A 26614-nucleotide genomic window follows, 5' to 3' on the forward strand; every position below is an offset into this window, starting at 1 on the left:
TATGGGAACACACAGTTCCCATAGACCATAATGTAAAGGCACTATTCAGTGCAGTTTGTTTTCTAACACCCCACTCCCACCAACTTCAGACCCTAAAAACTGCCTATTGTAATGGCTGGTTTATTATTGCACTCCCGCATACGGGCAAATTTGCCCGTTTGTGGGAGCGCAATAAATTAGCGATCCACTTGTAATCTAGCCCTGTATAGGAATGTCTATAAGAAGTATAGATAAATACTATATAGGAATGTCTATTAGAAGTCTAGACAAACATTGTGGGCCCAAATACAAGTGGCGCTAATAAGCACTTTTGCTTGAGTGTAAATTTCGCTAGAAGTAAGCTTTTTGGTCGCCCCGGGTCAAGCGTGTATTACAAGTTGAAAGTAAAATGTTTGCTCCTATGAGATACCCGACGCACACTAGCCAAATATCACGACCGTGTTAACGTATTCTCCCCATGAAGTCAATGGAGAGAACAGAAGAAAAAAAACAAACACCTATTGCTCTAGCACTAACCCGACAGATGTTATTAATATTTCACATTCCAATGTTCTTCACATACAGAACAATGTAATTTTTATTGTAAATAAACATATATATATATATATATATATATATATATATATATAGTATATATATATATATATATATATATATATATATATAGTATATATATATATATATATATATATATATATATATATATATATAGTATATATATATATATATATATATATATATATATATATATATATATATATATATATATATATATATATATATATATATATATATACAGGGAGTGCAGAATTATTAGGCAAGTTGTATTTTTGAGGATTAATTTTATTATTGAACAACAACCATGTTCTCAATGAACCAAAAAAACTCATTAATATCAAAGCTGAATAGTTTTGGAAGTAGTTTTTAGTTTGTTTTTAGTTTTAGCTATTTTAGGGGGATATCTGTGTGTGCAGGTGACTATTACTGTGCATAATTATTAGGCAACTTAACAAAAAACAAATATATACCCATTTCAATTATTTATTTTTACCAGTGAAACCAATATAACATCTCAACATTCACAAATATACATTTCTGACATTCAAAAACAAAACAAAAACAAATCAGTGACCAATATAGCCACCTTTCTTTGCAAGGACACTCAAAAGCCTGCCATCCATGGATTCTGTCAGTGTTTTGATCTGTTCACCATCAACATTGCGTGCAGCAGCAACCACAGCCTCCCAGACACTGTTCAGAGAGGTGTACTGTTTTCCCTCCTTGTAAATCTCACATTTGATGATGGACCACAGGTTCTCAATGGGGTTCAGATCAGGTGAACAAGGAGGCCATGTCATTAGATTTTCTTCTTTTATACCCTTTCTTGCCAGCCTCGCTGTGGAGTACTTGGACGCGTGTGATGGAGCATTGTCCTGCATGAAAATCATGTTTTTCTTGAAGGATGCAGACTTCTTCCTGTACCACTGCTTGAAGAAGGTGTCTTCCAGAAACTGGCAGTAGGACTGGGAGTGGAGCTTGACTCCATCCTCAACCCGAAAAGGCCCCACAAGCTCATCTTTGATGATACCAGCCCAAACCAGTACTCCACCTCCACCTTGCTGGCGTCTGAGTCGGACTGGAGCTCTCTGCCCTTTACCAATCCAGCCACGGGCCCATCCATCTGGACAATCAAGACTCACTCTCATTTCATCAATCCATAAAACCTTAGAAAAATCAGTCTTGAGATATTTCTTGGCCCAGTCTTGACGTTTCAGCTTGTGTGTCTTGTTCAGTGGTGGTCGTCTTTCAGCCTTTCTTACCTTGGCCATGTCTCTGAGTATTGCACACCTTGTGCTTTTGGGCACTCCAGTGATGTTGCAGCTCTGAAATATAGCCAAACTGGTGGCAAGTGGCATCTTGGCAGCTGCACGCTTGACTTTTCTCAGTTCATGGGCAGTTATTTTGCGCCTTGGTTTTTCCACATGCTTCTTGCGACCCTGTTGACTATTTTGAATGAAACGCTTGATTGTTTGATGATCACGCTTCAGAAGCTTTGCAATTTTAAGAGTGCTGCATCCCTCTGCAAGATATCTCACTATTTTTTACTTTTCTGAGCCTGTCAAGTCCTTCGTTTGACCCATTTTGCCAAAGGAAAGGAAGTTGCCTAATAATTATGCACACCTGATATAGGGTGTTGATGTCATTAGACCACACCCCTTCTCATTACAGAGATGCACATCACCTAATATGCTTAATTGGTAGTAGGCTTTCGAGCCTATACAGCTTGGAGTAAGACAACATGCATAAAGAGGATGATGTGGTCAAAATACTCATTTGCCTAATAATTCTGCACTCCCTGTATATATATATATATATATATATATATATATATATATATATATATATATATATATATATATATATACACAGTATTTCTCAAAAGTGAGTACACCCCTCACATTTTTGTAAATATTTTATTATATCTTTTCATGTGACAACACTGAAGAAATGAAACTTTGCTACAATTGACAACATCATGGAGCTGGTGGATGTTAGGGACCTTGCGCTCCCCCACCTTCCATTTGAGGATGTCCTACAGATGCTCAATAGGGTTTAGGTCTTGAGACATGCTTGGCCAGTCCATCACCTTTACCCTCAGCTTCTTTAGCAAGGCAGTGGTCATCTTGGAGGTGTGTTGGGGTTGTTATCATGTTGGAATACTACCCTGCGGCCCAGTATCTGAAGGGAGGGGATCATGCTCTGCTTCAATATGTCACAGTACATGTTGGAATTCATGGTTCCCTCAATTAACTGTAGCTCCCCAGTGCCAGCAATACTCATGCAGGCCCAGACCATGACACTCCCACCACCATGCTTGACTGTAGGCAAGATATAGTTGTCTTTGTACTCCTCACTTGGTTACCACCACACACGCTTGACACCATCTGAACAAAATAAGTTTATCTTGGTCTCATCGGAACACAGGACATGGTGCCAGTAATCCACGTCCTTAGTCTGCTTGTCTTCAGCAAACTGTTTGTGGGCTTTCTTGTGCATCATCTTTAGAAGAGGCTTCTTTCTGGGACAACAGTCATGCAGACCAATATGATGCAGTGTGCGGCTTATGGTCTGAGCACTGACAGGCTGATCCCCCACCCCTTCAACCTCTGCAGCAATGCTGGCTGCACTCATACGTATATTTCCCAAAGACAACCTCTAGTTATGAGGCTGAGCACGTGCACTCAACTTCTTTGGTCGACCATGGCGAGGCCTGTTCTGAGTGGAACCTGTCCTGTGAAACTGCTGTACGGTCTTGTCCACTGTGCTGCAGCTCAGTTTCAGGGTCTTGGCAATCTTCTTATGGGCCATCTTTATGTAGAGCAACAATTCTTTTTTTCAGATCCTCAGAGAGTTCTTTGCCATGAGGTACCATGTTGAACTTTCAGTGACCAGTATGAGAGAGTGTGAGAGTGATAACACCAAATGTAACACACCTGCTCCCCATTCACACCTGAGACCTTGTAACACTAATGAGTCATATGACACTGGGGAGGGAAAATGGCTAATTGGGCCCAATTAGGACATTTCCACTTAGGGTTGTACTCACTTTTGTTGCCAACTGTTTAGACATTAATGGCTGTGTGTTGAGTTATTTTGAGGGGACAGCAAATGTACACTGTTATACAGGCTGTACACTCACTACTTTACATTATAGCAAAGAGTAATTTCTTCAGTGTTGTCACATGAAAAGATATAATAAAATATTTACAAAAATGTGAAGGGCTTACTTTTGTGAGATACTGTGTGTATATATATATATATATATATATATATATATATATATATATATATATATATATATATATATATATATATAGGTATAAATATATATGTATATATTTTAAAAACATCAGCTATATGTAGAAATATTTATTTATGAATAATTAGAACATTAGAATATGTGTCCCTTTAGGAGCAACTCCAGACGCCGGACGCGGCGGTCACAAAGGAGAAAAAAGGAGCTACAGGAGAGCCAAGAAATAGTGGATAAAGGAATGAATATTGTAAATCTCTCTGATTACAATCTCACAACAGAAGAGAAGTCTCTTCTGTCCAGAGGACTTGGCTTCGCACCTACTAAAAAATTCTCAGTGTTTGATACAATCATTGATGTCAACCGGTTTGTTTGAAAACTGATTTCAACCGGTTTGTTCGAAATCACAGATTTCAAAGACTGTTGTGCCTTGGAGGTTATGAGGGATCTCTCTGGGAGTGGGGATCTACCCAGTGGTCACCTAACTTCATCCGTCATTCCTCCTAGAATAAAAAATAAGGATTTCTATCCAATTCAGATTAGAGGGCCTTATATAAATGCCTTTCAAAGCAGTGTTGAAAGGGATTTATTAAGGTTAGCTAGTGATGCAGATCAAAAAAATCCACATTTGTATAACAGAAGTAACTTATCACGCAAAGAATTATCTGCCCTAGCGCAACTTAAGGCTAATGATAATCTTATAATCAGAAATGCGGAAAAGGGAGGCTCAATTGTTCTCCTTAATAAGGCTGATTATGTTAGGGAAGCCGAAAGACAGCTATCTGACATTGACACATATCGTTCACTCAAAGTTGATCCTACTTCAAAATTCAAAAAGATTTGGTCACGTTATTGGAAGATGGAATAGCTTTGGGTATCATAAATAAGAGAGATGTGGAACTTCAGTTCTCAATTCACCAATCATTCCAATCTTCCATCACGTGCCAAAAATTCACAAGAACTTAGTCTCCCCCCCAGGAAGACCCATCGTCTCGGGCATAGGCTCCCTTTTGGAGCCTTTGTCCGAGTGGATGGACTCAATCCTTCAACCAATGGTCTTGAATTTATATAGTTACCTCAGGGATTCGGGTCACCTTTTACAAAATTTAAAAAATATCAAATGGCAGGAGTCCTACTGTTGGGCTATTGTAGACATAGAAACACTATATTCTAGAATTCCACACCATTTGGGCATTAAAGCTATTAAGTGGTTTCTTGATAGAGAGACTACATATGGTGAGGCAGAAAAATTATTTATTTGTGAATGTTTGGAGTTCCTACTAACTCACAATTATTTTATGTTTAACCACACTTTTTATCTTCAAGTTTGTGGCACGGCGATGGGGGCCAAGTTTGCCCCCTCCTATGCCAATTTGTTTGTGGGTTGGTGGGAACTCCATTACATTTTTTCAGACAACTACAAGTTCAGGGATAGCACTATGTTATACAATCGTTTTATAGACGATATGATATTCATATTTGATATTTCCAACATTACAGATTTTACACCCACTATACTTTTGGATTATCTAAACGATAATAATGTGGAACTAAAATTCACTGGCAAAGTTAATCCAACTCAGGTAAACTTTTTGGATTTAACACTTAAGGGTGATATATGCAATAACTGTATTGTTTCCAGCACATTTCGTAAACCTACTGCAGGGAACACCATTTTACACGCTCATTCAGCTCATCCACTCCATTTATTAAATTCTATTCCCAAAAGCCAATTTATCAGATTAAAAAGAAACACCAATAATGAAACTATATATACAAATCAGTCTGAGGAATTAAAAAACAGGCTTTTAAAGAGAGGTTATAAGGAAAAATTACTCAACAAAGCACAATAGGAAGCTAAACATAGTCATACAGTTCCCAGAAATCCCAATAGCTTATTTAGCAATGATTCTGTGGTTTTTAGCACACCATATTCCATTCATTATAATAAAATTGTTTCTATTGTGAAGCGACATTTGAAGTTACTACAAAATGATCCCCAACTCAAACCATATATTAGTAAATGCAGGTTTGTTTCCAGGAAGCCAGACACTTTAGGTTCCAAACTATCTCCTAGCATGGTTCAAACAAAAACATACCAAAGTAATAGGACTTGGCTGTATAAGAAGAGAAACTTTAAATGTAATAATTTCAATTGTCTAGCTTGTCAATTACTGACATTAGGTAATAGTTTTACCTCTTCGGCACATGATAGATCCTTTGAAATTAATTTCCACGCTACATGTAGAACCAAGTGGGTGGTTTACCTTATCACCTGTAACTTCTGTTGCCAGCAGTATGTAGGTCAGACCTCACGTGAGTTCCGTGATAGAGTCAGAGAACATATAAGAGATGTCAAAAATTATAAAAAGGAGTCAGCAATAGCCAAGCACTTTAATGGTGTACATTTCACCAATGTTTCAGATTTTGGAGTCCAGATCATAGAAATTGTTAACAGACATCCCAGAGGAGGTGATAGACACAAGTCTTTAACTAAACGTGAACTATTCTGGATTCTAAAATTGGGAACTAGACATCCAAACGGTATGAATTTAGAGTGGGATATTTCCTATTTTACAGATTAATTAATCCACTCTTTTATCATATAACTAAATTAATTATATTTATTAAATTATAAACATAATAGGTGTATTAACTTATAAGCTTCATATTATTAATACCATTAATTGCAATACACCTTTAATAAAATTGGGTTTACCACTTCCTTCCCTAAGATTATGACATATATACTTAATAGTTTTTGAGAAGATAAGTGTATTCACAAATAATTTATAAAAACCCTCAGTTATCAAGTCTTAAATTAATTTACTTATTATATTTATACCTTAGCCCTTAGCCTTTGTCTATTTTCCTTTCCTTTTTATGGTCTAATATATGCCTGTAATAACTGTAATTTCCAGAATTGACTAGAATTTTCAACATGATGTTTTTTTATTTCTATACTATTTGTTTTTTTATGTGTGACGTTAGTGTATTCCACCTTAACCTGGATGGGGGGTGTGACTGACAGGTGTTTGTTTCCTGAACGCCGGTTGGCTGCAGCTCCCTTCATAAGGTGTGGTGGGGTATGCTGGGGTCATATCCTATGACTAAGCGCCAGCAACGGCGCAAAACACGTCAGGATCACCTCTATTCTGGATTCTTATCCTTATGAGGCATTCCTCATGTAAATTTTATCAATAAAGCAACTTATGAATTTTTCTTACCCCTGAGTGCACCGGATTCTTTTTCTTTTTGTGTTTTGTTTTTTATTCATATTTTCATGTTGTGTTAGCACTAATGAGAATCTGTTATGGTGTTTGACCATTGACTTCTATGGGGGAATGCAAAAAAGTTATCGTGATTTTTTATTTTTGACTTTATGCGCAATTTGGGTTACCGCTGGGAAAGAAACAGTTTACTTTCAACTTGTTATACCAGCGCAACCCAACTAGCGCAACAAAGAAAATCCTAGTGCTAAATTGATTATAGAAGTAAATTGGAAAGCTGTTTAAAATTTTATACAAAATAAATGTGATAATGAAATACAAAAAGTGAATCGTGAAAAAGTTCATATATAAGGATATGTAAATCTTCTAAGAATGGTCTCTTCACTCTTCGTCAATCCTCCGTGTGTTCTCAAAGAAAAGGAAACAAAATATGCAACATAGTGTAACTCTGTAACCACTTATAGTGCAACAGTTCTGCTTGTTTAACGAGTGATTACTCACATTTGTTGGAGCTTATGGCCAAGCTCAGGGAAATGCGCACTCCCACTTTATACTGGTGGGAAAACAGTACTCTCAGGCAAATCTTATAAAAGCAAACATTTATTAAAATACATATATAAAAAGCGTCACAAATGCTTTTACAACACCTCTTACAAAGGGTAACTGAGTAATAATAGCTGTAGAATTACTCAAAAGAGTAGATGCCAGTCCTGGATGGAGATGGATGGACAAGCAGAATCTTAACCGCTTAGAACCACCACTTCCCAGTGCCAGAAAGACTGCTCCTCCCTCAGGTGTATGAGCAGATGTAAAGACGCAAAAGAGTGTCAATTCCGACGTACGTTTCGCTGGATCAGCTTTCTCAAGGAATAAAGTGTGCATATCTAATATAAATATTCATACATAAATATCTGGAATAATGAAATTAACCATTTAACATAAAAAGAAGGTGAAAAAATGGATACTTTGTAAGTGAGTAAGGATTGGATGTCTTATTTTACATTTCAAAAACATTACGATAGATGGTATTTCGTAGTAACGAATTATTGCAAAATGTTGCTTTGTCACAAACTTATTTGGACAAATGAAAAGACAGATGATATTGGTAGAAAAAGTATTGCAGCGAAACTTTGAATGAGTTGCCCTTTTTCAAGATGGAGGGACAGACTTCAAGTTTCCATTTTTTGTCATCAATTAGAGGTTTAAAAGGACTCATGGACATGCGCACTTTATTCCTTGAGAAAGCTGATCCAGCGAAACGTACATCCCTTTATTACCCATTCCCGGTTTTGCATAACCGACACAGTTATATTAATACACTTTTTACCTCATTTATTACCTTGGCATCTATTTATCTAGCTAGCAACATACCTGCATTCGACTGCACCAATACGCTCGCCTAAGATTGCCTAACATTGCGGATGTGGACCTGAATACGTTCTCCAAAGTTACCAAAAAAGCTGTCAAAAAGCCACCCACCAAGTACGGTGCGATGAGCAGCGGACTGTTGTTAACTAACATTTACCACAACTGATATACAGTGGCACCACTGCGGCAGCCTTTTCTATAATTGCAATGAGTAGCTGACACTAAATTAATGTTTCTGTGCTTATAATAGCAGAAAAGGTGGTGCTGTGCAGTTGAATAATATATTAAACCAAAAGAGAGGGAGAGGCCTCTCTAAAAGACTGCACATACAGCACTCTGTGCCTGGACTAGTAGTGGAGAAATTGGGAATTTAAAATATAACTTTTATTAAGTACATTAAAATTAAATACTCAATTAAAAACAACCTGGAAGTAGTAGGCCTATTCCTTAATCTTCTGTAAGCCTTTGATATGTTATAAGTGCTTAGAAGGAAATTGTGTAGGCAGGGAGTTATAAGTGAGACCACTTTGTTCAGTAATTTCTCTAGTACTAAAGGGTTAATATTTATTTGTGTCAAATGCACATATATCTAGGTATCTAAATATGCTATTGATTTGTGCTTGGGTATTGGAATTAGGTTCAATGTTAGTAACGCTCAGTGAACTCAGAAATACACATAAAAAGTAATGTTAGAAACTTCACTTTATTAATAAATGTCACTCCTGTTTAATCTTGTGTTGGAGTATAGATAGTTGAGATATTCAGAATAATCAGGTTTCACGTAACAATTTGTGATCCTGTATTATTTTGGTTGTATTTTAAACATTCAGATGTGTATTGTATATCTCCTTTAATCAACTTATTTCCACAGTTTGTAGGTTTATTATCAAAATAAATTATTTACAATCTCTGTGAGGTTCAGTTGATTAATTTGTGTCAAAAGTATTAACAAAGTCTGTTTCTGTTTAATAGCTAGTCATACGTCTAAAATACCAGTAATCCTATGCTTGGCGTTGGGATTATTATCCTATTATCTCAGTACCACTTTCACATATGAAATTCTTGTAGGATTGTGTTATTTTGAAATAGGGAGTATATGTATGACTTCTATTAAATCCAATCCTAATGGTAATGATGTGCACTTTTCAGTAACAAAGTGTAATATAGTTCTTACACCTAATGACTCAGCCAATATAAGTGTGCTGAATATTAGTAACTATTGAAATAATAAGATGCACCAACTGTTACATTTAACTGTTTATATTTAAATAGTAGAGGAACTCACTTCACTTGTGAGTGTGTAACCGCAATATTATGTAGCTATTGCGGTATTATGTTATGTTTGCCCCTCTTGCTGTGATATTCTTTGTATCCTGTGTTCTCTCTTATAGTAATTTGGTCTCTCGTGTGATTCAGTGTCACACTCAGAATGCAGTATTGTGCTTGGTGTGAAATACTTTAGAACCGGATACTTATTTTCCAGAGTTATTTTGTTATAAGCCAACCGTTAAATTAGTTCTATTAAGTTAGGTATATATACACCCTCCACTAAACTGGTATGGCTATAGACTTGTTGAGATATTAGCTGGAAAGTTTGAGTTATTTAATGTAGCAGCAAAAGTTAGATAGTTACCCCGGTAATATAGGATTATCTGTCTATAGGTACAACTGAGCTTACAATTCCCCCAATGCGGTATCTGTAGGTTGCCACCTAATAAATAGCCTAGTACGAGTAACCCTCTGTTAAATTAAATAGTTTTGAGGTCAAAGTTATAACTTAGTTAAGCAATTCTAATTGTGACTGTTTGTCATATTTTAGAACTAGATACGTAATATAAATTCTACCCCGCCTAAACAGGCCAACTACTGCAAGTAATTTAAAAAAATTAATAGAGCTCCCATCTGCTCTATAACCCCCTGACCGGTTTCGCCCGTATCAGGCTTTTTCAAAGGCGGCGCGCCGCCGGAAGTTTCGAAATATAAGCGGGTTGAGGACCCGGTCCCAATATCAACTCCTATTATGATTGGACAATCTGGCTGTCACTCTTGACGGTTAGCCAATCAGCGATTTCCTATGTTACAAATAGAGATTAGAGCTCAGCCATCGCAGGCCTACGTTAGATACTAACTGTTACAGATTAGAGGTATAGAAGAGGACAACTGATAGTTGCAATAATTGTGAATTAGATCATACGTTCTGTGTTCAGTATTAATATTATAGTTTAATGCTTATTTGTTCACTTTGGGCTTGATATAGATTTTGAGTCTTTGGATGACATAAATAAGCCTTGAGTTAATGCCCTGTGATGGGCTGGGTATTGGGAGAGACAGAAACAAAATTTAATTTATAGCCAAAACATTTTAATTTGCTATAATATAATCATATTCTTTGTTGTTACCTATTGGTGGAATAAACACTCTCCTACCGGTGTTATGTTTATTCTTTTTGTACATTAGAGATGTTAAAATTAATTTAGTAAAGAGCTATACTTATGTTACCCAAAATTTACAGTGTACTTATTGATAGTAGACGGGTTCTTTTTGCTATTAATAATATTGCAAAGTCACCAACTACTATTGGTCTAAGTTAATAAAAGAAATTTGGGTTGGATTTATAAACAATTGTACAACTTATTTCGAACTCTCCTTATTTGTAGGTGAGAATTTATTAATATTTTTATTTTATTTTTAATTAAAATTAACCAAGTGATGCATTTGTGTTGTGTTAGGTGTTATATTTATAGTGATAACAAATAAGGAAAAGTGCTGAGAATCTAAACTGTGTATTCAGGACTACTGTATGTTGAGAATCAAAGTGTGATTGAGGAGAAAATAAGGGGAAACAAAGGGGGTCAATAGAGTGTGGTGAAGAGCGAATTGAAGTTAAATTAAATGCAATATCTAAGTGATGTGTCCTTATGTGACTATGTGTGGTGGTGCCTTGCTAATACAGAGGGATAGTGTTAAAGGGGTGATGTGGTGAAACTTATACATTATGCCAAATATTGGCTGACCTACATCCAATCAAGAGTTAAAAATTGATCTCAAAATCAAATTATACGTGTATGTTAATATTGTTCCACAAATTAAATAGAATTTGGAACTTATATTCTTTTTCTAACTGACACCTTTGTACTTGTGTTAGAGTGTGTTGGATTAGAGTTATTATTACTAGATTTTTTATCTCCATGTATTGTGTACAGGATCTTATTTAAATTGTTCCATCTCTTCTAACTTTTAAGATGTACATAGAAATTATTATTTTCGTTCATACCATGGGGTTGAACACTGTTAAGAAGGTAGATCCATCTACTTTCTCTTTTTAATAATTTTGTTTCAAGGTTTCCTCCTCTGATACCCAATCTAATTCTTTCTATGCCTTTACATTGTAATTGTTCAGCATTGGCTTTGTGGTATTGAAGGAAATGATGTGCGACACTTGTTAGAGTTTTATCATCCTTTTTATCTTTCTCAGCGTTTCTGATGTTGCGTAAATGTTCCATAATTCTCACTCTTAGTTTCCGTGTCGTCATCCCTATGTAAAATTTTTGACATTTACATATGAGTAAGTATATTACTCCCTCTGTTTGGCAACTGATATAATCTCTGATGGCATCTATGTTTTTTAATCGATCTATTACATGATCAGATTTGATTACATATTTGCATGTACTACAGTTGCCACATTTATGTGATCCTGGTGCCAATGCTGTTTTGGTTTTGTGCCTCTGTAGATGACTGCTTGTTATCATGTCCTTGATGTTACGTGTACGTTTATATGAAATGGAGGGTCTGATTCCTATAATATCTTTTAATGTAGGATCAGATTTCAGAATGTACCAATATTTGTTCAAAATTTCATTAACCATTTTACTTTGAGAGTTGTATGTTGTTATTAGTCTTGGAATGTCGCTTCCAGGTCTGTATTTTTTCTTTAACAGTTCTTGTCTATTGGTTTCTTCTGCTCTGTATTTTCCAATTCTTGAGCACGTATTTTGAAGGTTTGTAAATCAGAACAATTTCTCCTGATTCTCAGGAATTCCCCTGTAGGGAGACTTTTCACAGTATTACTTGCATGCGCACTGCTGTTGTGAAGTAAACTGTTAGTTGCCGTTATTTTTCTGAAAAGATCAGTTTTTATGTTTCCTTCCACATCCTTGATTATCGTTAGGTCTAGAAAGTTAATGCTTTCTTGACTCGCTTCATGAGTTAGTTTGATGTTAATCTTGTTGTTGTTCAGTATAGTGATGAATTCTTGTAGTTCTTGATATGATCCTTCCCAGATGAAGAAGATATCATCTATGTACCGAAGCCACATAGGAATTTTATCTGTGTGATTTTTGTTCTTCTCCGTGAATACAAATTCAGCCTCCCACCAGCCAAGGAACAGGTTAGCAAACGTTGGTGCGCATGCTGTTCCCATGGCTGTTCCCCTTGTTTGGAGGTAATATTTATTATCAAATATGAAGTAGTTATATTGGAGGATAAATTTGAGAAGTTTTATTATGAATTCATCGTGTTGTTTGTCTTCTTCTGATTTTTGATCTAAGAAGTACTGAACTGCATTTACTCCGTCCACATGGTTGATTGAAGTATATAGGGATTCTACATCAGTTGTTACTAACCAGGTCTCTTTATCAGTATGAATACCATTTATTCTTTGCAGGACTTCCATGGTATCCTGTACATAGGACGGGAGTTCTTGTACGAATCTTCTCAATCTATAGTCTAGATATTTGCTTGCTTGTTCTGTTAGGCAACCTATTCCAGAAACGATTGGTCTTCCCGGGGGTATATCCTTGTTCTTGTGTACCTTTGGGATGAGATAGAATGTTGGGGTAATCAACAACTATTTAATTTAACAGAGGGTTACTCGTACTAGGCTATTTATTAGGTGGCAACCTACAGATACCGCATTGGGGGAATTGTAAGCTCAGTTGTACCTATAGACAGATAATCCTATCTTACCGGGGTAACTATCTAACTTTTGCTGCTACATTAAATAACTCAAACTTTCCAGCTAATATCTCAACAAGTCTATAGCCATACCAGTTTAGTGGAGGGTGTATATATACCTAACTTAATAGAACTAATTTAACGGTTGGCTTATAACAAAATAACTCTGGAAAATAAGTATCCGGTTCTAAAGTATTTCACACCAAGCACAATACTGCATTCTGAGTGTGACACTGAATCACACGAGAGACCAAATTACTATAAGAGAGAACACAGGATACAAAGAATATCACAGCAAGAGGGGCAAACATAACATAATACCGCAATAGCTACATAATATTGCGGTTACACACTCACAAGTGAAGTGAGTTCCTCTACTATTTAAATATAAACAGTTAAATGTAACAGTTGGTGCATCTTATTATTTCAATAGTTACTAATATTCAGCACACTTATATTGGCTGAGTCATTAGGTGTAAGAACTATATTACACTTTGTTACTGAAAAGTGCACATCATTACCATTAGGATTGGATTTAATAGAAGTCGTACATATACTCCCTATTTCAAAATAACACAATCCTACAAGAATTTCATATGTGAAAGTGGTACTGAGATAATAGGATAATAATCCCAACGCCAAGCATAGGATTACTGGTATTTTAGACGTATGACTAGCTATTAAACAGAAACAGACTTTGTTAATACTTTTGACACAAATTAATCAACTGAACCTCACAGAGATTGTAAATAATTTATTTTGATAATAAACCTACAAACTGCGGAAATAAGTTGATTAAAGGAGATATACAATACACATCTGAATGTTTAAAATACAACCAAAATAATACAGGATCACAAATTGTTATGTGAAACCTGATTATTCTGAATATCTCAACTATCTATACTCCAACACAAGATTAAACAGAAGTGACATTTATTAATAAAGTGAAGTTTCTAACATTACTTTTTATGTGTATTTCTGAGTTCACTGAGCGTTACTAACATTGAACCTAATTCCAATACCCAAGCACAAATCAATAGCATATTTAGATACCTAGATATATGTGCATTTGACACAAATAAATATTAACCCTTTAGTACTAGAGAAATTACTGAACAAAGTGGTCTCACTTATAACTCCCTGCCTACACAATTTCCTTCTAAGCACTTATAACATATCAAAGGCTTACAGAAGATTAAGGAATAGGCCTACTACTTCCAGGTTGTTTTTAATTGAGTGTTTAATTTTAATGTACTTAATAAAAGTTATATTTTAAATTCCCAATTTCTCCACTACTAGTCCAGGCACAGAGTGCTGTATGTGCAGTCTTTTAGAGAGGTCTCTCCCTCTCTTTTGGTTTAATGTTGTTAACTAACAGTCATCGATCTCCCTGCTCTTCGGCTTTTTTACAGCTTTATTGGTACCATGTCACTAAACACCCACACTATACTATACTGTTTAACCCCTAAATCGCTGCTCCCGGACCCCCGCCACAACTAAAGTGTTTAACCCCTAAACCGCCGCTCCCTGAGCCCTCCGCCACCTACATTATATTTATTAACCCCTAATGTGCCCCCCCTACACCGCCGCCACCTACATTATATTTATTAACCCCTAATCTGCCCCCCATACACCGCCGCAATCTACATTATATTTATTAACCCCTAATCTGCCCCCCCCCTACACCACCACCACTATATTAAATTTATTAACCCCTAAACCTAAGTCTAACCCTAACACCCACTAACTTAAATATAATTTAAATAAATATAAATAAATATTCCTAGCATTAAATAAATGATTCCTATTTAAAACTAAATACCTATAAAATAAACCCTAAGCTAGCTACAATATAACTAATAGTTACATTTTAGCTATCTTAGGGTTTATTTTTATTTTACAGGCAATTTTGTATTTATTTTAACTAGGTACAATAGTTATTAAATAGTTATTAACTATTTCATAAATACCTAGCTAAAATAAATACAAATATACCTGTAAAATACAACCTAACCTAAGTTACAATTACACCTAACACTACACTATAATTAAATTAATTCCCTAAATGAACTACAATTAAACAAAATTAAATAAAATTATCTAAAGTACAAAAAAACACTAAATTACAGAAAATAATAAAATAATTACAAGATAAAAACAAAATAAAAAAGCCCCCCCAAATCAAAAAAGCCCTACCCTACACTAAATTACAAATAGCCCTTAAAAGGGCCTTTTGCAGGGCATTGCCCCAAAGTAATCAGCTAACCTTTTCAACAGAGCTAAACTAGGAGCTTCTAAGTAAGTTTTTAAACGGTTATATACTGGGTTTTTAGATCAGTATTTGTGCATATTTTTCTTTATAGTAGTGTCTATTACATGCAGTTAAATGAAAATTGGTGTATACTGTTCCTTTAACCATTGAGCAGCATAATGTGATATTTACCCTTTCCCTTTAATTGACTATACATAATATATGTAAATTTACTGGAAATGTGAAAAAAAGAATAGTGTTTACTGTACAAAGTGAGTTGCCTGTCATTTTCCTGGTTGTGATTTTTAGATATGAGAAATGTATTAATACAGATCTAAACAATAATGCATTATTGCTTCTGCATTTTAGAAGCCAATTAGTTTCAAATGTCTTACTGTTATCCAGGTGGTTTGCCTTGATGATTTTTTCGGAATATTCTGACACACTGGAGCATTCAATCTGAATACAAATATATAAGTATAAAAAAGTTATTTGTAAAAAGCTTCTACAACTCAAATGAATAGACATAAAATACCCTTTATGCTCAAAAGACCTTTTAAGACTTGTTAGTGGTAGATCTAAAAATTCAGTTATATGGAGAAATGTGATATTTTGCAACCCGAAGAGCACTAAAATGGAATTCATACCAATTTTAAAGTCTGTTTTGTTGGCAGCTTTTATATAAAAACCAGAAGGAAATACATGATATTAAAGTGTATAAAAGCAATATTTCAAACAGTGGGATGTTATTTCCATGAACTTCCAAACTCACATTAATTAGTATTGTGTTCAAATAAAAAAGAAAATTACTCTAAAAGAAGAAAAACAACGTGTCTTTCCAAGAAAAATAAATAATCAAATCTAAAAATTGGCAGCGATACCTTCCATAATATGACTTTGCCCGTGAATATACTTATGTCAGGGAAATGTATAATACTGTTTTACACTTCTCATCGTAATAGTATACAGGTATACCTCACTTTACAGCGCTTCATTTTACAGTGCTTCGCTAATACAGCGCTTTGTGGAGCTGAAGTTCAACCTCCAAGGATTTTAAAACGGTGCTGTAATCATCGTAAGATTGCGAGAAAAGTGACTGGCACCATTTTGTTATGCACAGTTCACTCTGTTTACAACATTACAGTGCAATCTGTGTCTTAGTGTTATAGTCTGGCAAATTGTACTACAGTAATTGTCACTATTTTACAGGTACAGTATTTATTGAATACTGTGCTGTGCTAATGTTAAACATAGCACTATTGCACCCTTAATATATGTTAGTTCAAACACGTTTTCACATTTTTAAACACACTGGCAAGTGAAAAGAAAGCTAAAACTGCCTTGTTTCACTTTAAGGCAGTTTTTAGTTTACAGCGGGGCTCCGGTCCCTAACCCGCTGTATGAGCGGGGTATACCTGTATTCATGTTTAAATGTTCTATGTTGTCTGCTACACCAACACTTTTACATTAATTACATAAATGCTGCGGTTAATTAAAATATAGGGATGCATCCAATAAAATTATTTTAACATTCATATTGTTACAGATTGTAACTTTGCATCTCAGTAAAATGTATTACATCAGAAATGATGTGGGTGTTGAAAGAATATAGAAATTACATTGTATTTAATGTGTCAATTTAGCTGGAACACATATTTAGAGAAAGAAAGAAAGATAGATTTTGGTATGGTTTATGATTGCTTGCTAATAAAAAACAGGCATACTGTTCCTTTGTTGCTTATAGAACAGCATCCTAAGCTTTATAAAACATATAAAGACAAAGCACAACTCCAAAACACAGATTTTTAATAAACCATCCATTAATAAATAAAGCTATTTATGTTTGTGAATAAATTGAGACTACATTTGAATTAATAAATGAATTCAGAAACTTACGCCTAGATTTAGAGTTCTGCGTTAGCCGTCAAAACCAGCGTTAAGGGGTCCTAACGCTGGTTTTGGCCGCCCGCTGGTATTTAGAGTCAGTCAGGAAAGGGTCTAACGCTCACTTTCCAGCCGCAACTTTTCCATACCGCAGATCCCCTTACGCCAATTGCGTATCCTATCTTTTCAATGGGATCTTCCTAACGCCTGTATTTAGAGTCTTGGCTGAAGTGAGCGTTAGAACTCTAACGACAAAACTCCAGCCGCAGAAAAAAGTCAGGAGTTAAGAGCTTTATGGGCTAACGCCGGTTCATAAAGCTCTTAACTACTGTGCTCTAAAGTACACTAACACCCATAAACTAAATATGAACCCCTAAACCGAGGTCCCCCACATCGCCACCACTAAAATAATTTTTTTTAACCCCTAACCTGCCGACCACACACCGACGCCACCTACATTATCCCTATGTACCCCTATTCTGCTGCCCCTAATAACGCCGACACCTACATAATATTTATTAACCCCTATTTATTCCTATTTAAAGCTAAATACTTACCTGTAAAATAAACCCTAATATAGCTACAATATAACGAATAATTATATTGTAGCTATTTTAGGATTTATATTTATTTTACAGGCAACTTTGTATTTATTTTAACTAGGTACAATAGCTATTAAATAGTTATTAACTATTTAATAGCTACCTAGTTAAAATAATTACAAAATTACGTGTAAAATAAATCCTAACCTAAGTTACAATTAAACCTAACACTACACTGTCAATAAATAAATTAACTAAACTACCTACAATTACCTACAATTAAATAAACTAAACTAAATTACAAAAAAAAACAAACACTAAATTACAAAAAATAAAAAAAGAATACAAGAATTTTAAACTAATTACACCTACGCTAAGCCCCCTAAAAAAATAACAAAGCCCCCAAAAATAAAAAAATGCTCTACCCTATTCTAAAATAAAAAAGTTAACAGCTCTATTACCTTACCAGCCCTTAAAAGGGCATGCCCCAAAGAATTCAGCTCTTTTTTTCCTGAAAAAAAACAATACAATACCCCCCAACATTACAACCCACCACCCACATACCCCTTATCTAACCCACCCAAACCCCCCTTAAAAAACCTAACACTAAGCACCTGAAGATCTTCCTACCTTATCTTCACCCAGCCGGGTATCACCGATCCGTCCACAAGAGGGTCCGAAGTCTTCATCCTATCCGGGCAGAAGAGCTCCTCCAGAGGGTCCGAAGTCTTCATTCTATCCGGGCAGAAAAGGACATCCGGACTGGCAGACATCTTCATCCAGGCGGCATCTTCTATCTTCTTCCATCCGGCATGGAGCGGGACCATCTTGAAGCAGCCGACGCGGAGCCATCCTTCTTCACCAATGAACTAACGAAGAATGAAGGTTCCTTTAAATGATGTCATCCAAGATGGCGTCCCTCGAATTCCGTTTGACTGATAGGATTCTATCAGCCAATCGGAATTAAGGTAGGAAAAATCTGATTGGCTGATTTAATCAGCCAATCAGATTCAAGTTCAATCCAACTGGCTGATCCAATCAGCCAATCAGATTGAGCTTGCATTCTATTGGCTGTTCCGATCAGCCAATAGAATGCGAGCTCAATCTGATTGGCTGATTGGATCAGCCAATCGGATTGAACTTGAATCTGATTGGCTGGTAAGGTAATAGAGCTGTTAACTTTTTATTTTAGAATAGGGTAGGGCATTTTTTTATTTTGGGGGGCTTTGTTATTTTTTTAGGGGGCTTAGAGTAGGTATAATTAGTTTAAATTATTATTTGTAATTTAGTGTTTGTTTTTTTTGTAATTTAGTTTAGTTGATTTAATTTTAGGTAATTGTAGGGAGTTTAGTTAATTTATTTATTGATAGTGTAGTGTTAGGTTTAATTGTAACTTAGGTTAGGATTTATTTTACACGTAATTTTGTAATTATTTTAACTAGGTAGCTATTAAATAGTTATTAACTATTTAATAGCTATTGTACCTAGTTAAAATAAATACAAAGTTGCCTGTAAAATAAATATAAATCCTAAAATAGCTGAAATATAATTATTCGTTATATGGTAGCTATATTAGGGTTTATTTTACAGGTAAGTATTTAGCTTTAAATAGGAATAATTTATTTAATAAGAGTTAATTTATTTAGTTAGATTAAAATTATATTTAATTTAGGGGGTTGCTAGTATTAGGGTTAGACTTAGCTTTAGGGGTTAATACATTTATTAGAGTAGCGGCAAGCTCCATTCGGCAGATTAGGGGTTAATACTTGAAGTTAGGTGTCGTCGATGTTAGGGAGGGCAGATTAGGGGTTAATAATATTTATTATAGGGTTTGCGAGGCGGGAGTGCGGCGGTTTAGGGGTTAATACATTAATTATAGTGGCGGCGAGGTCTGGTCGGCAGATTAGGGGTTAATAAGTGTAGGTAAGGTAGCGGCGACTTTGGGGGGCAGATTAGGGGTTAATAAATATAATATAGGGGTCGGCAGTGTTAGGGGCAGCAGATTAGGGGTACATAGGTATAATGTAGGTGGCAGCGGTGTACGGAGCGGCAGATTAGGGGTTAATATTATAATGCAAGTGTCAGCGATAGCGGGGGCGGCAGATTAGGGGTTAATAAGTGTAAGGTTAGCGGTGTTTAGACTCGGGGTACATGTTAGGGTGTTAGGTGCAGACTTAGAGAGTGTTTCCCCATAGGAAACAATGGGGCTGCGTTAGGAGCTGAACGCTGCTTTTTTTGCAGGTGGTAGGTTTATTTTCAGCTCAAACTGCCCCATTGTTTCCTATGGGGATATCGTGCACAAGCACGTTTTTCAAGCTGTCCGCTACCGTAAGCAACGCTGGTATTTAGAGTTGAAGTGGTGGTAAATTATGCTCTACGCTCCCTTTTTGGTGCCTAACGCAGCCCTTCAGAGAACTCTAAATACCAGCGGTATTTAAAAGGTGCGGGGGGGAAAAACACGCGTAGCTAACGCACCCCTTTGGCCGCAAAACTCTGAATCTAGCCGTTAATTTTATAGAATCTCGATACTTCCACCTGTTGCATTTTTTTGAGAAATCAGAATTGGTTCTAGATAGTGAAATACTTTAAGATGAAGCAATGTAATAGTTATAATTAAAGTTGAAATATGTAGCGTAGTGTGTCATATCATTCTGTACATTTTCCAGAGATATATTCTTTTGTTCAAAATTTTTTTATTTAGTGAATTCCCTTCACTTATACTACTCAATTACCCCATGACACACAAGCATGTTCTTATCAAGCCGTCAACTTACTTGCATTCAACAGTACCAATACGCTTGCCTAAGATCGCCTAACATTGCTGCCACGGACCTGAATACGTTCTCCAAAGTTACCAAAAAAGCTGTCAAAAAGCTGCGCACCAAGTACGGGGTGATGAGCAGCGAACTGTTGTTAACTAACAGTCATCGATCTTGCTGCTCTTCGGCTTTTTCCCAGCTTTATTGGTACCCTGTCACTAAACACCCACACTATACTATACTGTTTTACCCCTATACCGCCGCTCCTGGACCCCGCCGCAACTAAATAAAGTTATTAACCCCTAAACAGCCGCTCCCGGACCCCGCCGCAACTAAATAAAGTTATTAACCCCATAAACAGCCGCTAACGGACCCCGCCGCAACTAAATAAATTGTTTAACTCCTAAACCGTCGCACCCGGAGCCCACCACCACCTACATTATACTTATTAACCCCTAATCTGCCCCCCTACATCGCCGCCACCTACATTATACTTAGTAACCCATAATCTGCCCCCCTACACTGCCGCCACCTACATTATACTTATTAACCCCTAATCTGCCCCCTACACCGCCACAACCTACATTATACTTATTAACCTCTAATCTGCTGCCCCTGACACCGCCGCCACCTACATTATACTTTGAACCCCTAATCTGCCCCCCCTACATCGCCGCCACCTACCTACATTTATTAACCCCTAATCTGCTGCCCACAACGTCGCCTCCACTATATTAAATTTATTAACCCCTAAACCTAAGTCTAACCCTAACCCTAACACCCCCTAACTTAAATTTAATTTAAATAAATCTAAATAAATATTCCTATCATTAACTAAATTAGTCCTATTTAAAACTAAATACTTACCTATAAAATAAACCTTAAGATAGCTACAATATAACTAATAGTTACATTGTAGCTATCTTAGGGTTTATTTTTATTTTACAGGCAAGTTTGTATTTATTTTAACTAGGTAGAATAGTTACTAAATAGTTATTAACTATTTAATAACTACCTAGTTAAAATAAATACAAATTGACCTGTAAAATAAAACCTAACCTAAGTTACAATTAAATCTAACACTACACTATAATTAAATTAATTCCCTAAATTAAATACAATTAAATAAAATTAAATAAAATTATCTAAAGTACAAAAAAACCCACTAAATTACAGAAAATAATAAACAAATTACAAGATTTTTAAACTAATTACACCTAATCTAACCCCCCCCCCTTAAAATAAAAAAAGCCCTACACTTTTACCCTACACTAAAGTACAAATAGCCCTTAAAAGGGCCTTTTGCGAGGCATTGCCCCAAAGTAATCAGCTCTTTTACCTGTAAAAAAAGTACAAATCCCCCCCAACATTAAAACCCATCACCCACACAACCAACCCTACTCTAAAACCCACCCAATACCCCCTTAACCATTTGAGTGCTAAGCACTTTCCCACCTGGGTGCTAAGGCTTTTTTAAAGGGTTTTTTATTTAATATTTTTAAAAATATTTTTTTTTATTTATTTATCCCCAAGACTTACACTGTTGGAAAGGTTAAGCGATTAGCTGCTTAGACGCCTGAGATACAGGGTTCTAAGCAGCATGCCCCCTGCTCCTACAGGGAGTGCAGAATTATTAGGCAAATGAGTATTTTGACCACATCATCCTCTTTATGCATGTTGTATTACTCCAAGCTGTATAGGCTCGAAAGCATACTACCAATTAAGCATATTAGGTGATGTGCATCTCTGTAATGAGAAGGGGTGTGGTCTAATGACATCAACACCCTATATCAGGTGTGCATAATTATTAGGCAACTTCCTTTCCTTTGGCAAAATGGGTCAAAAGAAGGACTTGACAGGCTCAGAAAAGTCAAAAATAGTGAGATATCTTGCAGAGGGATGCAGCACTCTTAAAATTGCAAAGCTTCTGAAGCGTGATCATCGAACAATCAAGCGTTTCATTCAAAATAGTCAACAGGGTCGCAAGAAGCGTGTGGAAAAACCAAGGCGCAAAATAACTGCCCATGAACTGAGAAAAGTCAAGCGTGCAGCTGCCAAGATGCCACTTGCCACCAGTTTGGCCATATTTCAGAGCTGCAACATCACTGGAGTGCCCAAAAGCACAAGGTGTGCAATACTCAGAGACATGGCCAAGGTAAGAAAGGCTGAAAGACAACCACCACTGAACAAGACACACAAGCTGAAACGTCAAGACTGGGCCAAGAAATATCTCAAGACTGATTTTTCTAAGGTTTTATGGACTGATGAAATGAGAGTGAGTCTTGATGGGCCAGATGGATGGGCCCGTGGCTGGCTTGGTAAAGGGCAGAGAGCTCCAGTCCGACTCAGACGCCAGCAAGGTGGAGGTGGAGTACTGGTTTGGGCTGGTATCATCAAAGATGAGCTTGTGGGGCCTTTTCGGGTTGAGGATGGAGTCAAGCTCAACTTCCAGTCCTACTGCCAGTTTCTGGAAGACACCTTCTTCAAGAAGTGGTACAGGAAGAAGTCTGCATCCTTCAAGAAAAACATGATTTTCATGCAGGACAATGCTCCATCACACGCGTCCAAGTACTCCACAGCGTGGCTGGCAAGAAAGGGTATAAAAGAAGAAAATCTAATGACATGGCCTCCTTATTCACCTGATCTGAACCCCATTGAGAACCTGTGGTCCATCATCAAATGTGAGATTTACAAGGAGGGAAAACAGTACACCTCTCTGAACAGTGTCTGGGAGGCTGTGGTTGCTGCTGCATGCCATGTTGATGGTGAACAGATCAAAACACTGACAGAATCCATGGATGGCAGGCTTTTGAGTGTCCTTGCAAAGAAAGGTGGCTATATTGGTAACTGATTTGTTTTTGTTTTGTTTTTGAATGTCAGAAATGTATATTTGTGAATGTTGAGATGTTATATTGGTTTCACTGGTAAAAATAAATAATTGAAATGGATATATATTTGTTTTTTATTAAGTTGCCTTATAATTATGCACAGTAATAGTCACCTGCACACACAGATATCCCCCTAAAATAGCTATAACTAAAAACAAACTAAAAACTACTTCCAAAACTATTCAGCTTTGATATTAATGAGTTTTTTGGGTTCATTGAGAACATGGTTGTTGTTCAATAATAAAATTAATCCTCAAAAATACAACTTGCCTAATAATTCTGCACTCCCTGTATATTTAACATTGTTAATGTTAAATAAAGTTGTGCGGTGATGTCATCACATTATTGCGCGTGGCGTCACTACGCAAAATGGGAAGCCGGGGTAGGAGCCCCCCAGATCTCCCTCAAGTTGGGAGAGTGCTAGTGACGGCTCTGAGCCGTCATTAGCACCAGAGTGGGAAACTCTGTGACGGCTCAGAGCCGTCATTAGCACTCAAGGGGTTAAAAAACCTAACACTAACCCCTTGAAGATCACCTTACCGGGAGAAGTTTTCACCCAACCGGGCCGATGTCCTCAACGAAGCTGGCAGAAGTAGTCTATCAGAAGGGCAGAAGTCTTCATCCAGATGGCATATTCTATCTTCATCCATCCGGCGCGGAGCGGCTCCATCTTCTAGACATCCAACGTGGAGTATTCTGTTCATCCGACATCTTCTTGAACAATGACGGTTCCCTTAAGTGATATCATCCAAGATGGCGTCCCTTCAATTCTGATTAGCTGATGTTCAATCCGAATTGCTGTTCCGATCAGCCAATAGAATGCGAGCTCAATCCTATTGGCTGATTGGATCAGCCAAAAGGATTGAACTTCATTGTATCTGTATTGGATTTTAAAGGAACAGTAAATACAGAAGATTTGCATAATCAACAAATGCATGCTAACAAGACAATGCAATAACACTTAGTCTGAACTCCAAATTAGTACTAGACTTTGTTCTGGCAAATTTTAAAGTTATGTCTATTTCCACTCCCACTGCACCATGAGACAACCATTAGCCAATCACAAATGTATATACGTATATTCTGTAAATTTTTGTGCATGCTCAGTAGGAGCTGGTTACTCTTAAAGGGTAAATATAAAAAGACTGGTCACATGTTGTTAATGGAAGTAAATTAGAAAGTTGTTTAAAATTGCATGTTCTTTCTGATTCATGAACGTTTAATTTTGAGTTAGGTGTCCCTTTAAAGTTCCTATAAAATGGGATTTGTTAAAATATATAGATATATAATAAATAAATATATAAATAAGATCAGTTTATTTTCATTTGCATGACATTTCTAGTTAATACTATTCCCAATCCTATAATTTTAATAACAGAAAAACATATTTCATATTTGACCACCTATATCTTCGGGAGACCATTAGGACAGTAATCATTGTTTTCAATCTCTAGGGATAATGTGCAGCAGTCAGCGGTTTCCTGTTTGTGTTACTACATACAAGCAGAAATTTTCAATCTCAAATTGGCTTCTTTTGTGAATCATTTTTCACAATCTATCTTGCAATAGATAAGCGTCAAGCTTATGGTGAACACTCTACAAGTCTGTATAAAAAATGATACAGAGCTTCTAAAGAAAAAAAAAGATATCTCACTATAATTGGCTGAATCAATCCCACAACAATATATATTCAAAAGCAAACACATTAATCATAATATTAAGAATGACGTCAATTTCACAAGTCCAATAAATGTAAGCACAAAAGTATAGCGTCAGACCTTACTCTTAATAGCAAAAGAAACACTTTTTCAAACATAATGATGCAAACAGATGCATATAATAGCAGCAAAGACCAAGATGCCTTGCAATTATGTATGTGATATATAAATGTCATTCTTTTTCCAGCATTAGTTAATAGCACATTTGTTCATTAAGTTCTTTGTCATTCATTAAACCAACAGTCTCCAACCAGTGGTCACGGACCCCGCCGCAACTAAATAAAGATATTAACCCCTAAACAGCCGCTCACGGACACCACCGCAACTAAATAAAGTGTTTAACCCCTAAACCGCTGCTCCCGGAGCCCACCGCCACCTACATTATACTTATTAACCCCTAATCTGCCCCCCTACACCGCCGCCACCTACATTATACTTAGTAACCCCTAATCTGCCCCCCTACACCGCCGCCACCTACATTATACTTATTAACCCCTAATCTGCCCCCCTACACCGCTGCAACCTACATTATACTTATTAACCCAAAATCTGCCGCACCTGACACCGCCGCCACCTACATTATACTTATTAACCTCTAATCTGCCCCCCTACATTGCCACCACCTACCTACATTTATTAACCCCTAATCTGCTGCCCACAACGTCGCCGCCAAATTTATTAACCCCTAAACCTAAGTCTAACCCTAACCCTAACAATCCCCTAACTTAAATATAATTTAAATAAATCTAAATAAATATTCCTATCATTAACTAAATTATTCCTATTTAAAACTAAATACTTACCTATAAAATAAACCTTAAGCTAGCTACAATATAACTAATAGTTACATTGTAGCTATCTTAGGGTTTATTTTTATTTTACAGGCAAGTTTGTATTTATTTTAACTAGGTAGAATAGTTACTAAATAGTTATTAACTATTTAATAACTACCTAGTTAAAATAAATACAAATTGACCTGTAAAATAAAACCTAACCTAAGTTACAATTACACCTAACACTACACTATAATTAAATTAATTCCCTAAATTAAATACAATTAAATAAAATTAAATAAAATTATCTAATGTACAAAAAAAAAAAAACACTAAATAACAGAAAATAATAAACACATTTTTAAACTAATTACACCTAATCTAATCCCCCCCAAAAATAAAAAAAGCCCTACACTTTTACCCTACAC

General features: G+C 36.2%; 1 protein-coding gene across 1 annotated transcript in view; it reads right to left on the reverse strand.

Annotated features, from left to right (window-relative positions):
- The window catches only part of PRMT8 (protein arginine methyltransferase 8), a 403578-nt gene that overhangs the window by 285559 nt on the left and 91405 nt on the right, over positions 1-26614 (reverse strand). Inside the window, exon 3 of the mRNA XM_053718748.1 lies at positions 16018-16081. Coding sequence (XP_053574723.1) covers positions 16018-16081 — 64 coding nt within the window. The remainder of the gene's footprint in view (positions 1-16017; positions 16082-26614) is intronic.

This window comes from Bombina bombina, chromosome 6 (genome assembly GCF_027579735.1).
Source record: "Bombina bombina isolate aBomBom1 chromosome 6, aBomBom1.pri, whole genome shotgun sequence".
Classification (NCBI taxonomy): Eukaryota; Metazoa; Chordata; class Amphibia; order Anura; family Bombinatoridae; genus Bombina; species Bombina bombina.